Genomic DNA, 16786 nt, shown 5'->3' on the forward strand with positions numbered 1-16786 from the left:
CTTAGACCCGTCGACTGCTCGTGCTTCGGAGTCGGATCAGGTTTAGTTGCTTGTCAAGTTTTCACGTGGATTTGCAAGCAGTGAGTTTGTACTTACTATTTACCGCTTTATTAAGTAAATTGTTATTTTAATATATAAATATATATTGTATGTATATTTCGAACTGTTTTTCCATTATGGCTTTTAGTTGGAACATGCTACCTAATGGGCATCATTAGGACTGTGTGCGCACCGGTATTGATCTAGACAAGGTATGTGATATGTGGTGGTAACTCGGTGTGAGCATAGCTCTCGGGACCAGTAGAGTAACTCGGTGTAGCTCAGCTCTCGGGACTCTGGTTATTGATAAAGAATGGTCGGTGGTAACTCGGTGTAGCTCAGCTCTCGGGACCAGGCCTACTGGATTATGGAAATTATTTAGTATTGTGGATTAGGGTTCCAACTATTATCCGTAATATCGTTATTAAATGTTTTAAACGATTTTAAAAGGTTTTCCACTTAATAAATGTAGATAGTGGTATAAACTCATCTCAGTATATCTGACCCCGTTGTTTTCCCAATTTTCCCAGGGTTATGATCTGAGAGAGTCTGGTGATCTCCGCATTTACTTTTCTTCGGAGGTTCCATTTATTTTTGATAAACTGTAAAACTGTTTTATTCTTAGACCGCAGTAGTAACTAGACGTCTTTATTATTACTGTATATTTTTTCGGATTGGTTCGACTGGTTATATTGCTTTGGCATGATTATAATACTTACATTGATTTATGATAAATCTATATTAGTCTCGGAATTGGCTAAGCATGTTATATTAATTGTGGAATATTATAACTGCTAGATTTAGGTTGAAGTCTCGGTTGCCCCCGAGCATTGGTTTTCTGCAGGTTTATGTGTTTATATGTTAATTGAAAGGCTAGCTACGGATTTTGGTACTACATTACCCGTACCCTAGCGCCGGTCGCGATTCATGAAAATGGGTCGTGACAGTTAGTGATTAGCAGCAACACATGAATGTCATATTTTGTATTAGACATATTACTATTTAAAATTGTGAAATTACAGTTGAATCAGAAGTTGTTCTTCAAGTTTTTTCCTTTGTTTATAATTAAGAGTTTATTTCATTTGTTTTGCTTAGTTTATGGGTTAAGAGTTTTGAAGTTACAATTGAGGCAGTTATATACATACATATTGAGGCTGTTGTACTTGGTATCAAACATACATATTGAGTCTGTTATATATTTTCTTTCAGGCATTTCATCAAACACCTTGACTACAACAATGTAGCTAACTTATTTCAGGTATTTAATTCAGGCATTTACCTAATTCAGTTCAGGCATTTAATCAAACACATTCACTACATCAAATTCAACTTAAAATAAATTGGCACAAAGTTAACATCTTCATTAAAAGCATTAAAACATTCATTTTATCAACTCAAAATACTACAAAGTGCTTTCCATTTTACAAACCTCACAAACTACCAAACAACAATACAGATCCTACATCAACTTACAACATTCAATTCACTTAAATATAAGAATTACAATTGAAAATATTGCCCACGCCCATAAGAATTTTTCCCTTTTCCAGCTTCTTGCAACTTCAACTTCTAAACTTCCAATCTTTCTTAGTAAACCAGGTATAATTTGATTAGCTCTTTCGCACATGTCGTCATCGTTCCATCTAAAATAGATGCAATCTCCCATCTCGCATGCCATAAACTTTCGTCCCGGATTTCGTTCTGTCCATGAAGTTCGCTGTATGCTTCTCCTATCACAATAACGAAAATCCATTCTTTTTGAACTCATTGATGTCAAAGAAAGAATAGAAGTAAAAGAAATTAGAAATCAGAAGTATAGAGGAAGAAAAAGAAGAGGACCTCTGTTCTTAAATAAAAATATTACCATTATAAGGCAAGGGCCCTTTAGTCCTTTTCAAATTCCCCAATCCCTAAAATCCATGTCATATACGTTTTAATTAATATTTGCCTATGTGTAACTTGATAAATCCAGATAACCTGCGTTTTTAAGAGCTACCGGAACGAAACCGGACATAACAACCAACTTGTAAGTTTTTAACAAGTTCACTTACTCGTTCGTTATAAATATTTGTTCAAACACCAAAATGTAATTTTTTAAAAAGTTGAGACACCAAAAGTATATTAAACCTTTTAATGGAAACCAATGAATTCAGACATACTATCGTCTTCTCCGTTTCTCGACTCCTCCCTACCATCTCTGTTCTCAATAACAGTTAACCACTGCACAGTAAACCCTAGCTCGCTCAGTATCCTGTATCACTTTTAATTCCGTAATATAAATATAATTTAAACTAGTAAAATGGATATGGACGCCGAGGATTTCGTTTTATACGGCACGCCGATCGAGCGAGAGGAGGATCTTATTAGCCGTAAGAAGAAAGCCGTTGCTGAAGCCTCCGGTCATCTCCGAACTTTAGTCCCGTGGAAGCAGGAGGTTAATTCATTTTTTATTTTGTTTTCGCTAATTTTTTTTATGGAAATTTAATTTTTCAATCTAATTTGATAGGTTAGAGATGAAGAAGGAAGAAGAAGATTTCATGGAGCTTTTACCGGTGGATTTTCAGCTGGTTACTATAATACTGCTGGCTCTAAGGAAGGTATGCTGTTGATGCTGCTATGTTATTTATGCTTTGAATTGTGTTTTCATAGCAAAATGTGATAATATATTCTTCATATACATAAAGAAAAATTATACATTATGTTCTTCAAGCTCACTATTGCTGATGCAGATTGCAATATTAGTGCTGAAAAAGGTTAACAGCTACTTGATGGAACTTTTTTCATTGTTATGTTTTCAGGTTGGGCTCCTCAGTCATTTACGTCGTCGCGGAAAAGCAGAGCTGAAGTTAAACAACAAAGCATTCTTAATTTTTTGGATGACGATGAGAAAGAAGTAAGTTAGATAATTTTGATCTTACCTGGAGGCTGGTTTAACTAGCATAAGTAATTGCTTGTATTCGTTGTTATGATGTTTTTGAATTATATCCGGATGTTAAACATTTTAATGGTTTTATAGTTTGGCTGTGTTAATCATAGCTTCATTGTTTGACTATCATATATGAGCTACAATAAGAAACTTTCTTGATATGCTCATTATGTGGTCAATGTCTCATTAATCTAATCACTCTTTCTTGAGTGCTTCTGAAAAGTGCAAGTAAACTTATGCATTTGTTTGTGATTCCTTACTTTTCTTTATACTAATTATGTGATTTAGGAATTCGAAGGCCGGTCCTTGGGCACATCATCACAGTTTGATACATTTGGCTTTACAGCTGCTGAATGCGCTCGTAAACAAGCTGAGAAAGAACAGCAACAGAGGTAATGATTGTCATTTCTATTTCTCTTTGCACTGGTGGTTATTCTTGGCAACATGAACAATTAAGAACTGCTATGGTTGCCTGTTTGATCTAGGAATTCCATAAATCATAATCATTTTCTTGTGGAGGAAAATAAAAAGTTTTGATGTGCTGTATTTACTAAAACTCTCGTTAAATATGGTGTAGTTTTTCTATTCCGTGTTTCTGAAAATATTAGTATCAGTTGCTTCTTGATCTTTCCCATTCTTGTCAATAACATGTGTCTTTCAGAAGGTCTTTGTGATGTTTAGTTAGTTCTGTTTGGAATTGGATGGTATCGGTGTTGGCAATTATCTCCATCATTTGTGTTAATTTATTTTCTCCTTTTTTGACCTTAATCAATTAGTTTAATAATCACAGTGGCCATACTTGATTTAATTTCTGCTGATTTGTTTTGCTGGGAAATACATGTAGAAATGCAAACAAACCAACTTTATAGATTTTGTTTTATCCTTCTTGTCTATTCTACACATGAGAAATATGGCATGCATATATATTGTTCGCATGAGAAGATATATGCATTCAATTTAATGTTAAAAAGAAATAGTAACTTTGACAAGCATAAGTAACATGAAGTATAATTTATAACCAGCCTGCATCTCTTCTTGTGTCCTTGATATTCATGTTTACTAGAACTATAAGTACTTTCTTTGAAGTTTATCTGGCCCCAATTGCTTTAGAGCATCTCCAATAGGCTCTTTAAAAGAGTCGAATTCTTTATTTTAAAGATTTAATGCTAAAATAAAGATCCAATGGACTCTCTATGATGTAAATTTAAAATAGAGTGTATTTGGCTTTCCATATGTGGAGAGCCAAACTCACTCTCTATCTCTTATCTCGTCCATAAATTTTCAAATCCAAAACACATGAATTATTTTTTTATTTTTAAAAATATGTGTTTTGATTTTATTTCAACTTAAAAAGTATATAACAAAAATTATAATAAAATTAAATAAATGGCTTATCCCCTTAAAAACCCCTCACCTTTTACCCCCAATTCGTTTGCACCCTCACATTGCAAAACCACCAAATATACCCAAATTACGACCTTTCACTTTCAATTGCACCCTCAAGCATTAAATTGATCTCTTTTCACTTGAAAAAATAGGTTTATTTTCGTTTTAAATAAAATATTAAGTCCTATTTTAAAATATATGCTAAAATTTAAAGTATTGATTTGAACATTTTTCAAGTGAAAAGAGGTCAATTTAATACTTGAGGGTGCAATTGAAAGTGAAAGGTCGTAATTTGGGTATATTTGATGGTTTTACAACGTGAGGGTGCAAACGAATTGGGGTAAAAAGGTGGGGGGATTTTAAGAGGATAAGCCTAAATAAATTAAATAAATTTAACAATAAAATTTATGAATATTTATTAAATAAAGTGTCATATTTTACTATTTTAGAGAGTCTATTGGATTAAAATTATAAGCAAGATGCTCTTTATTTTCTAACATATGCTCTCTAAAATAGAGAGTACCGTTGGAGATGCTCTTAGCAAGTGTATCAAACTCAATAGAGTTTCTCTTACTATCCTTAACATTTCCCTAAAATATTTTTTTCATGATAGTAGAGGAGTTAATAGATGTTTAACTGTTTAACCTATATGGATTCTGTTCTTTCCTTATCCGTAACAGGTCCATAACTGATTTTGTATTTAATTTAATAATTCTACTCAGTTTTGTTTCTGTATGTTACATGTTGTAAATACTTCATCTTGAAGCTAATATTCTGTTAAGCTAGTTGAAGGAGGACACATTAATACACACCCTGTTAGGATTATTAGCTAAATCTTTCTTGATAACTTCTTTTCCTGTAATATGATTTTTTTTTCTGTATGTTGATTGTAGACCATCAGCTATTCCTGGACCTGTTCCTGATGAAATATTTCTTCCAGCCACAGAGTCAATTGGTTTGTTTCAGGCTTTGAGCGAGATTATACCTTGTTCTTATTGCTTTGAATTTTTTTGTTCCTTCTGCAAATTGAGAAACTCTTAGCTTCATTTCTACTGGTGATTAGGTGTAAAATTGCTGCTGAAGATGGGTTGGAGACACGGTCATTCAATCAAGGATTCTCGTTCAAATTCACTATATGGTAGGTTGCTGCCGTGCCTTTTTCTCTTATTGCTCTGGTCTTTATAGTTTATACTACAATTGGATTTTCTTGAATTTTAATAGATATTTTGATACCTGAGTGCATTGCTGTTCATTTATGTTGTTTAATGTTAAATGGCCTTTTCGTTTATGTTGATTGCTGCTTCAGCCGAGAGTTAAAATCATACTCTTTCTCAGCCTTTGAGTGTTTTTGGTATCATAGTATGGGGACTAATTTGTATCATTTTTATCTTTGTCATTTACTTACAGATGCTCGAAGAGAAGCTAGAAAAGCTCTCTTAGCATTATCTTCTGAGGATGCTAATAAGCACCGCATTGAGTCTCAGCCTGGTGAGGATGACCTCGGAGGCTTGGAGCTGTCTCTAGATAATGATGTTCAGACTTCTCAAAGCACGCCTGTGAGGACTCTTTCATGGATGATTCTATTTATTTTTTTCTTTATTTTTCTTTCTAAGATGATTTTGTGTTCCTAGCAAATATATACTGCTTTGCTGGTTGCAATTATGAGCTGCTATATTTAATATCTCCGTGCTACTGGCTCGCAAAAATCCTTATGCATGATATGCGAAATATATTAAGTTATTTATATTTTACAAATCTACATAAGAAGAGGAATTTGAAGGAATTGAATTGTTTATATGCAATTGCGATGCAATCAATGCTGCAGCTCGACTATGGTAGATACATTCTGAACATTAAGAAGTTGTGTTTCCCTCCCCCATGGAAAGTAGAACTTCTATAATTTCCTGGCTATGTTGCACTTTTATACAGCTTTGGTTACCATAACTTCAATAAAATTATGTCATAGACATAGACTTATGCGGGGTCTTCAGCTAGTGGTGAGACATTTTTACTAATTGTAGATTGGTATAGATATTCTTAATGATGTAGCAAGTTTTTGGAAATTTGTTTAATGCAAAATTTAATTTTAATTTATCTGTCAATTTTTTATTTTAGTGGAGGCGGTATAACCGCGCTATTTTCTGCTCTTTGCTGTAGGTTTTTGTACTCAACCCGAAGCAGGATTTGTATGGTTTAGGATTTGATCCATACAAGCATGCTCCTGAGTTCAGAGGTTTACTGCCTTCTCAAAATTATTTAGGTTATAGTGAACAGCTTTATTCCCGCTTGTGCAATTTTAACCTAGCAGTTATTTTTTCCTCCTATCTTCAGAGAAGAAAAGAGCACGTGGATCTGATAATAGAGGTCGTGGGAATAGTAAAGATTTATTTAAAAAAGATGATCTCTTTGGTTTCAAATGTAAGATCTATTATCTTACAAGTCTTTATCCTTGTTCACTAGATTTCTTCCGAACCTAGATCTTTATATTTTATTTGTTTATTTTTGTACATCCAATAGCTTTTGTATGTTGAGTTGGGTTCAGCTAATGACTTTTAATTCATCAGCAGGAAAGACTGCTCCTGGGTTTGGCATTGGGGCACTAGAAGAATATGATGCTGAAGATGAGGATGTCTATGCAACTGGTTAGTACATCTCTGTCTAAGCATCACATTTACTTTCTGCTGATCATGTCATCGTTGATATTTCCTTTTGTTGCACGTGACTATCTTTTCTGAATTTCTTTTGCTGAGATGGTTTTGACTTCTGTACTTCTATAAGCATTATAGTTTATGTTTCATTTGAATATTGATGTACGAGCGAGATAAGAAAATGAAAAACTCTATTTATCTGGGTGAGAACACAAGTAAAATTTAAAAAATAGAGTCGTTCCTTGAAATACCATTTTACAATTGGCAGAGTAAGTGATGTCCCTGTCTTGAAGTAAAGTTTTCCATCTGACCACTCCCCCTATGCTGAAAGGCCATACATTGTCTAAATATCATTATCTTACTATTTGTAAAATGAAAAAGGGAAAAATGCAAAAATCTTGTTCATTTAAATTTCATCTATGTTGTTTATTTCCTGTAGTGTAGTCTCCCCTTAGTTGTGCAAACATAGTTTCTCTCGCTCTTTAGATCAACATGAAATGTTAAAGGACTCGTGCTTATCTATTTAGATATCCATATGGAAAAGTTGCTACTAATAATAACATCTTAGTCACCACGCAAATCGAAGGTTTGACTGGCGCTAGGGAAAAATAACGTCACCGTTTCCTCTAGCAAGCCTTGCACTACACAATCCTATTTTAATTGAATATAACAATTGCATTATCTTTACGATTTACGCTAGAATTTACATGTGCTTAAGTTCTAAATTACATTTCCAGGCCTTCCTTTTCTATGAAAATAGTGTCTAGCAATTGAAGCTATTTTTTATTGTTAATTGTTCTGCAAACATTGATTAGCTGCTTACGTTCCTTTTCAATCTCAAGGTTTAATCTGGCCATCCTTTGTATCGCAATCACTATTGGAATGTAGTGGCCAGAATGTTAGTGGCTGTTTTGCTAATGAAAATGTTGCATAAATATAAATTCCTCTTTATGCTGATGTGTTTATTTTAACTGTTCTATTAATATGTGAGCAAGTTTGAGTGTTGTATCATTGTTTTGTTTAAAAAGTAAAGGCTTAATGCCTTAAAAAACCCCGACCTTTCATCCCCTTTTCAATCCTACCCCGACGTTGAAAATTTGTCAATTTTACCCCATTTTGCATTTTTTCATTTCAATTGTACCATGAAGCATAAAATTGACCTTTTTTTATTTGACAAAAGTTTAAAAGAATTCTTCAAAAATGGTCAATTTAATATAAAAAGTTAATCTAATGCAAAAAGAGTTAATTTAGTTTTTGCCAAATAAAAAAAGGTTAATTTTATGCTTTAGAGTACAATTGAAATGAAAAAAATACAAAATAGGGTAAAATTAACTGAGTTGCAACGTCAGGGTAGGATTGAAAAAGGAATGAAAGGTCAGGGTTTTTTAAGTTATTAGGCCAAAAGTAAAATAGTCGTGTTTTTACTAATTTTAATTCTTGATCAGCTTATGACTTTGAAGAAAGTTATGTCCAAGAAATCGAAGAGCCAAAAAAATCTAGCATAGAAGATAAGAAAAAATTGATATGGAAGGAGCAAGGTGTTCTGCCTGGATTTAGGCCCGCAGCAAATTCTGAATATCAGTTGGAAAGGTAGTTTGGAAATCATTCATATGTATATATTGTTTCTGAACTATCTAATGTAGTAGCATTTGTTCTTCTAGAATTTGTAATTTTCAGAATGTAAGTGATCTGTAATTACATCTTTCAGTTGTTACTGGTTATTTGAAGATGGGCCTGGATGTGAAACGACACTCGCCCTTTACTTCTCTGTGTGTGTTCCCTGTAAATTTTTCTTCTCACTTTGCAAATCTTCTTCAGATTTGATCCTCCGGTAATTCCAAAGGATTTTGTGCCCCATCATAAATTTTCTGGTCCTCTTGAAGCTGTTGACAAGCACACAGTTCCTCCTCCGCTTGATGTTCCTCCCGATGACAATAATTTGAAACTTCTAATTGATGGAGTTGCAACCTTAGTCGCTCGATGTGGTAAACTATTTGAGGACCTTTCTAGAGAGAAAAATCAATCAAATCCATTGTTCAGTTTTCTTAATGGAGGAGATGGCCACAAATATTATACTAGGAAGTTGTGGGAGGAGCGCCAGAAACGTAATGATCAGAAGACTCTTGCTTTAGATGGGAAATCATCTTCAAGTGCACAGAAGATGACTGCCGAAAGGCGTGCAGAAATTTTAGGGGAAAGGCCTTTAGAAAGAAGCACGAAGGATGATAAGCCATCTACTTCTTCTGCTGATGTTAATAATAAGCCATCTACTTCTTCTGCTGATGTTAATCTTCAGTTTAATCTTTCAGATACATTCACACAGTCTGCTTCATTTGTAAGTGGTTTTATTTCTCCTAAGCTTGTCTTCTTAAATGCATAGGTGTATTGGAGCTGCAAAAGCTGGTTTCTGCTTTATATTGTAATGACCAAACCTTCAACTAATAACTACCATGTTTTCAGGGTGAGTCACTTGAAGTAACAAAACCTTTCAAAGATGACCCTTCAAAGCAAGAGAGATATGAGCAGTTTCTCAAGGAGAAGTACCAAGGAGGGCTCCGTTCTATGGACACTGTTGGAGTAAGTAATATGTCAGACGCAGCTCGTGCACGTGAGAGATTGGACTTTGAGGCTGCAGCTGAGGCAATAGAAAAAGGAAAGCGGAACAAGGAGACCAAACTCTCAGTACAGCAGTTTATGGAGTTTTCTATTGGCGGGATGCAGTTTACTTCTGGAATGGAGGTACTATCTTGGGAGACATTCGATTATTAATTTATTTATTTTGGCAAATTTTCCTGAAGTTTTTTTTTTCTTGAGCAGCAAGCTAAAGATGCTCGTGCTGAAGATTTATTGATGAAAGGAAATTACCCCAGAAGAGAAGAATTCCAATGGCGTCCTTCACCTATTTTGTGCAAGCGCTTTGATCTAATTGATCCTTTTATGGGGAAGGTATACCTTGTTTGCTTGGTTTCTTAGTCTGTATTTGTCAAAAATACAAAAGATTAGTGGAAAGATGCATTGGTTTTACGTGTTTATGTACTTAAATAATAGATTGAGTATTGTGGATAAGGAGCACTGATTATACCAATAACAGAATCCTTGCACTTGCAATAATAAGGGTTGCAAGTTTGAGGTCCGACGACAGCCACTTCATGTGCACTAGTGTCTTCCCAGTATGCGGGGATAGCGCAGCTTCATTATTAGCGCTGTCTTATTTTAGATTTCATTTCTTTTTATATCAAAGTTTAATTTGACATTTGAGTGTGATATTGCAATTTACAGCCACCACCACCTCCAAAGATTAGAAGCAAGTTGGATACCTTGATTTTCACATCAGATTCTGTCAAAGCCACAACATTGAAAGAAAATGGAGATCATATTTCATTTCTTCAATCCAACACTCAAGAAATTAGGAAAGATGTAGCTGACAGTGAAAAGGAAGTCGAGATAGTAGAAGTTGAAAATGTCGAGAGGCCAGTTGACCTTTACAAGGTATAGCAATCTGCTGATTTACATATGCTTGTATTTAATTGAAGTGAAACAAAATTTCACATCAGATATGGACAAGTGTTCTTTTTTAACACTTCAACATGGATAAGCTAATCATTTTAGAACCACATAGATTCAGTATTCATGCAATAAGTCGCTGACTGGGACAGTTTTTTTTTTCTTTTCCACTTCAAGAACCCTGAGTTTTTCGTGCGAGCTGCAACCTTCTTCTTATGCAATTTGAAGCATGATATGTTGCAACTGAACAATTACTTTTGTGCAGGCTATTTTTTCTGATGATTCGGATGATGAGGTTGAAGTGTCTACTGTTAATAAAGGAGGGGATCCAGAGAAAAAAGTTGAAGTGGCTCATACAGCATTAAATCGCTTGATAGCAGGTGACTTTTTAGAATCATTGGGCAAAGAGCTAGGTCTAGAGGTTCCCCCAGATCTTCCCTACTCAATCAATAAAACTGAGGCTTCTACTTCCAAAAAAGATGCTGCCATTGCTAATACCAGGGATGCAGAAATCATGTCAGTTGAAAATAAGTCGTCCCTAATGAATGAATCAATTCATGTTAACCAACCGAGTACTAGTAGCAAACAAATGGATCCGGTTCTGCCTAATAGGAAATCTGGTAAATTAGATATAGAAAAGACAGCTTCAAAGATTACGAAAGCGGAATCTCCCCGTGGTCACCACCGGATTCATAGAAGCAGTTCGTCAGAGGAGGAAAAGTGCAGGAAGCATTCAAGGAGGAGTCGACATCGATATAGTAGTAGCGATTCATATAGCTATTCATCAGATGATGAGCGAAGTCGGCATCAGTCTAGGTCAAAAGGAAGGAAGAAAGGGTCTCGTCGAGAAAGGAAAAGTAGCAGTAGAAAGCATGATAGGCGCAGGAGAGATTCTCCCGATTCTGAAAGACAGCACGCAGGATCCAAGAGAGACAAGAGAAAACGAAACAATTGAGTTTCCTTATGGAAAACTAGTTATAAGGTATCTTGTAAGAGATTGGGCAGCACGTGTTCTTGGTTGCAGGAGATACAAATTTTGTTTCGTTAATCATTGCACTATCATGATGGAAGTCTAAACAAAGCCTTGATTCAAGAATGAAAAAGGGACTAGAAAGAGATCCATACGAAAAGTAATTTGGGATTTACAAAAGTTCTTAGGTGCTGCTTTATGTTCATAGTCATGCCACACGAAAAAAATAACGTTTCGTTGTTATAGTCATGGGAGATCATCCTTGGATAAAAATTGATATCTAAAATCTTGCATGCGAGGATGCATGTGATGTGGTTGTTAATTTACTTCTTGAATTTACACCTAACTAAAACTAATTAGTTCATAAACGTGTCAATTTTTATTAATTAGATTAAATGTATTAATTTGGAAATTTTAGGGATTAATCGATTAGTAATTTGGAGTAAATGATGAAGCAATTATTTTGATGTAGTTGTATATTGTATAAATTTTGGGGCATTTAATATATTGAGTTAGCTATAAATAAGTTCTTGATTTTTATATTAAATTACATTTCTTTAGTTTTTCAAAATTTCACCAGCACTAACTTTTTACTGAACTATTAATCATTTATCAAATGCACAGATGATTTCTTCTAGGGACTTAGTGTCACAGACACTCAACATACACTAATGTGTTTTTAGGAGAGCTTGTGCAGGCAGATTGGAACTCACTCCACCCTGCGGCCGAGTATCATGCTTCAGCTAGTACTAATACAGGTGGTCCTTAGGTACTCCATATGTTGCACAAATATCATGATGTTATTGTTAACAAAAATCAGCAAATTTGGTGAATATTTTTATGAGCAGTGATGAGCCTATGAAGCATGATTTTAATGTAATTGTACGAATAACCTTTATAGAAAAATCTCTAAAAACTTTATTTACAAAAAAAAAAACTCAATTCAATAATTGACCACCCAATTCATAGTTTCTGAAGGACAAAAAGCCTTAAAGAATGTTCAGATTGATTAAAGGACCTACTGCTAACTCATAGAACTAAACCTACCATCATTACACATCATACTCGAGCAAACTCTATACCTAAAAGTCCATTTTCACAACTGCGTTTGAAGGAACTTCGGCAGAAACATACTGAAGCCAGTCCTTGGCGCACACAAGGGCTTCTACAGTCTCGGGTCGCAAAGAACTTCGGTATGGATCCAGCTCTTTGGTCATAGTATCAAATATGGAGTCAGGAGTAGCAGAGCATACCGGAATACTTAAGATATCTCGAGCCATCTTGGTAAGAGTTGGGTACTTCTGTTTGTTCAACTTCCACCACCCTAACACATCAAAATCATGCAGACGAGGCAATAAAGACTCTTCCAAGTACTGATCCAGCTCCGACTTCATCTGCTGGCTTGTAGACTCCATGATATATACATCAAAATCAGCGAGTCCATTGTCTGTCAGAAGAGTGCCCGGGTGGTGCTCTATTTTGATATTGCTGTCATTACCTTCTTCAGCATAAGTCGGAGTTAGAGGCAATGGAAGTGCAACGTACTCGAGAAAGAGCTCATGAATCCCATCATCCACAATTTTGATATAGGACTCCGCATCCTCACCGTACATTTGCCTAAAACTGAACTCGACGAGCTTCATCTTGAAACGGGGATCCATGACTACTGCAATTGCCAATACCAAGCTGCAATCATTCCAGTATTTGGTTAGCTTTTCTTGCATGGATTTGGTAAGACTGCTGACAAATGAATCCTCATATATAACTGCATGAGCGGGATCTGTCAGGATCTTCCATACTTCGTGAAAGAACACAACTGTTGTCGGATTAGTTGTGGAGTTGAGCATGCTGACTGCATCATAGAGAGGTTTCAGGAAAGCACATAAAGTCTGAACCTGCCTCCAGTCTTCCATGGATGGGGCCTCTTTGTAATGAGGATCCGATGTATCCAAGCAAGCAAATACTTCTTTTAGCTCTGACGCGGCAAGCAGCATCTGATATGTTGTATTCCATTGAGATTGATCATCAATGGATAGATCTTTCTCACTGTGGACTTGCAGTTGTTGCTTTATGTCAAGAAATTTTTCCTCGTGGGATTCCGAAGTCTTTGCATACGTTACACTATCACGGATTGTCTTGATAATTTCCCGCCCAGCCCATAACACCTCCTTCGCAAGGTTACTTAAAGTTTGAGCAATGCAGTTCCCGATCAACAATTGACCATTGAGAATAAGAGGATTTTTAAGGCAAAGTAGGGATCTAAGACTTTCAAGCCCAGCTTCGCTCACCGGATGATTGAAAGTAACAGAAAATAGTTTGCCCTCCAAACTCCAATCGGAAAGGCAACAAGCAACAGCATGGCTAAGAGCAGTATCTGAATCCGGATATGGTTCCATCACAACGTTAAGCACCCGTTTATGTGGCTCCCAATCACTATCAATAAAGTGCCCAGTCACAAAGACATAGTATAAACTTTGACTTGAGATCCACATATCCAACGTAAGGCAAACTCGTCCAGGCATTCCCTCAATAAACTTCATAACATTCTGCTTTTCGCTCAAGTACATTCCAATGCAATCCCCATGGATGGTATTGAAGCTGACAGTGTTGAACCTAGGCTGAAGATGTTGAATAAAAGATACGAAGCCAGAATGCTCAACCATGTGAAGAGGGTAGTCATGCATGATGACCATCCTAGCAATTTCATTGCGGCAACGCTCTGCATCAAACGCAACATAGGGTGTGCCAGGGTATCTGTAACGACGTTTTGGTGGATCAGTTACACTGCCATTTCCACTCCCAGGTGATGATTGTTTGGCTTGATTGCGCAGTAGAGTTGTGCAGGTTCCCTTGGCAATATGGCGCTTGAGATGGCTGGTACCAGCTGCTTTCTTGCCAGTACTATATGCAAAACTTTGGTTGCACTGCATACAGTATGCCCTTTCACAATCAGGACTTACGGTTTTAATTGTAAAATGCTCCCAGACTATGGACTTCTTTTTCCTCCGCTTGTTAGTCTGCGCATTGTCCCCTTCAATCATAGCCAGAGCATCATTGTTGTCTGCTTCAGCTGTTGCCATCGTAGTTCAGAAACTGAAATTCCCCTTTTCAGCAACACAAAATTAAAAACACTATTAGAATGGTTTGAACAAAATGCCATTAGCAAATGAATATGGTGAGGAGAACAATGCTGACTTAAATTTAAAGTTTCAACTTAAACTTATTATCATCCAAGTTCCAAAATCATTTGGTACGTAGATATGAGCTACTACATGATATCTATTAACTTTCAAAACCATACTTGCACTTATAATGCACTATTCTTTTTTTTGCCAGTACTATATTCAAAATGAACGTTTATATTCTCTTAATTGATCAAATATTATATTCTATAGTAAAAGAATTTCAAAATACATCAAATATCAAATATCCTAAATTATAATTATTAATTGTATTTTTATTGAATTTGAGTCAAGTTCGAAGTCGAGCTCGAGTAGCTTGGTAATTGGTCGAGCTCGAACTTGGCCTAACTGGGCTCGGCTCGCCCTAGCTGCAGGCATATTTATCAGACCTGGGCTACTACTATATAAGCCACAAAACCCAATTTCAACCAGTTCATAGGCAGGCAACCCATTAATCTAATATGGCCCCAAACCGGTGATGTGATATATTTTCAATTTTTTTTATAAAAATTAGTTTTTTTGTCCCTTTTTTCAACACCAACAGTAAACGAATACAAAATATTTATGTGGCCTTCATGAAAAAACAATTAAAGAAGAAAAAGAAGCCCAGATAGAAGGAAACCCAAAGATCAAAACAAGGTGAAACCTAACATGAAATTAACAGCTCTAAAAACAAAAGCCCAGATCAAAATTGAACATGTAAATTTCCCGCGAAGATCATATTATTAACAAACACATATAAATCTCGTCAACAAACAAACAAAACCAACAATATTTCATTAACAAATTAACACAAACACAACTAAATCAGGAAATCCGAACAATAAGAGAATTAAAAAAAGTTGAGAAATTAGGGTTTTTATATCAACCAATCACGAAAAGATAAAAAGAATCAAAACGACAAGATTAGCTACCGTAAAAGGAGGCCGGAGTCGGAGCTCCGAGAACGGTGGCTAGGATTTTTTTGGAGATTTGGGCTTGAATTCGGATCCAAACCCTAAGTGGACCTGGCAAAAGGAAGAAGCTGTTTGGTTTAAAGAGATGAAGAGATGGAAGGGGCCCAATTGTTTCTATTTATATTCTTTCAACCAAAAACTTAAGCCCACACCCAAACACGCCTCTATCTCTTAGTCTTATGTTATGACGCTGCCTATTAGAGAAGAATTATTTCTAATTAAAGTCAAGGATAAAATAAATTTAAATAACAAATAATTATTTATTTAAATAAATTGGTTGTTATTTTAATAAAATTTTGACCGTAATTTGAGGTAGGGCACAGTTTAATTAAAAAAAATTAAAATATCATGCTATGAAAAATATATATTAAAAATACATTTTTATGAGGTCTAATGCTTTAAAAACACCGGAAATTTTAGTCTCTTTTAAATCCTAACTTTGCATTGAAAACTGGTTAATTTTATCCTATTTTGCATTTTCTCGTTTCAATTGTACACTTAAGCATTAAATTGACATTTTTTTATTTGAAAAAAAATTCAAAAAAAGTATATTTGCAAAAATTCAATTTGAATTTTTTTTGAATTTTTTCGAACGAAAAAAGTCAATTTAATTTAATGCTTAATAGTACAATTGAAAGAGAAAATATGAAATAAAGTAAAATTGACGAGTTTTCAACGTCATGATAGTATTAAAAAAAGGCTAAAAGATCAAATATTTTTAACACGTTAAGCCTTTTTATAAATTTCAGGTAAGTTATTTTTTATAAAATTAATTAAATATTTAGAAAATTTTTTTTTAAGAAAGTTGAGGTAAGGCCAGGCACAACCTGGCCCTACCCTAGCTTCGTCTTTGAATAAATATGAATGAACATGAAAATATATAAAAATATATAATTATATATTTATAAATATATATATACTTTGTCTCTTTAAATTATTTTTAAAAATAATATATTAATGATTTTGTATATTAAATATATACCAAATGTATACTAAATATATATAAATATTGTAAGTTAATATTTTGTTAGTATTTAACAAATATATTTTTATTAGTATTTTTAAATAATCACATTTCAAGGGAAACTCTCTTTTTTTAATATCAAATTTTTTAGAATGTCCTCAGACTTAGTTATAGTCAGTTCTTTTAAAATAGACTGGTTTGACCCATTTTG

At 34.7% G+C, this 16786-nt stretch overlaps 2 protein-coding genes across 2 annotated transcripts; one reads left to right on the plus strand and one right to left on the minus strand.

The window, feature by feature from the left end:
- Positions 1-2174: 2174 nt before the first annotated feature.
- LOC126687326 (G patch domain-containing protein TGH) lies at positions 2175-12033 on the plus strand. The gene is made up of 16 exons (XM_050381861.2): positions 2175-2473; positions 2546-2636; positions 2838-2932; positions 3254-3357; positions 5245-5306; positions 5415-5489; positions 5759-5907; positions 6509-6584; positions 6683-6769; positions 6916-6993; positions 8445-8589; positions 8818-9334; positions 9460-9738; positions 9817-9945; positions 10279-10488; positions 10769-12033. The coding sequence occupies exons 1-16, from the start codon at positions 2339-2341 to the stop codon at positions 11456-11458; spliced, it is 2922 nt and encodes a 973-aa protein (XP_050237818.1). The 5' UTR covers positions 2175-2338; the 3' UTR covers positions 11459-12033.
- A 334-nt stretch (positions 12034-12367) lies between these two features.
- LOC126687328 (zinc finger BED domain-containing protein DAYSLEEPER-like) lies at positions 12368-15702 on the minus strand. The gene is made up of 2 exons (XM_050381864.2): positions 15570-15702; positions 12368-14577 (listed from the first exon to the last, which is right to left on the minus strand). The coding sequence occupies exon 2, from the start codon at positions 14551-14553 to the stop codon at positions 12556-12558; it is 1998 nt and encodes a 665-aa protein (XP_050237821.1). The 5' UTR covers positions 14554-14577; positions 15570-15702; the 3' UTR covers positions 12368-12555.
- Between the last annotated feature and the right edge of the window lie 1084 nt (positions 15703-16786).

This window comes from Mercurialis annua, linkage group LG6, assembly GCF_937616625.2.
Source record: "Mercurialis annua linkage group LG6, ddMerAnnu1.2, whole genome shotgun sequence".
NCBI lineage: Eukaryota > Viridiplantae > Streptophyta > Magnoliopsida > Malpighiales > Euphorbiaceae > Mercurialis > Mercurialis annua.

Coding starts and splice junctions, on each gene's coding strand:
- LOC126687326 (XM_050381861.2), top strand. CDS start 2,339: ATGGATATGGACGCCGAGGATTTCGTTTTATACGGCACGCCGATCGAG. Junction 5,307..5,414: donor TCCAGCCACAGAGTCAATTG/GTTTGTTTCAGG, acceptor ACTGGTGATTAG/GTGTAAAATTGCTGCTGAAG. Junction 9,946..10,278: donor TTGATCCTTTTATGGGGAAG/GTATACCTTGTT, acceptor TGCAATTTACAG/CCACCACCACCTCCAAAGAT.
- LOC126687328 (XM_050381864.2), bottom strand. CDS start 14,553: ATGGCAACAGCTGAAGCAGACAACAATGATGCTCTGGCTATGATTGAA.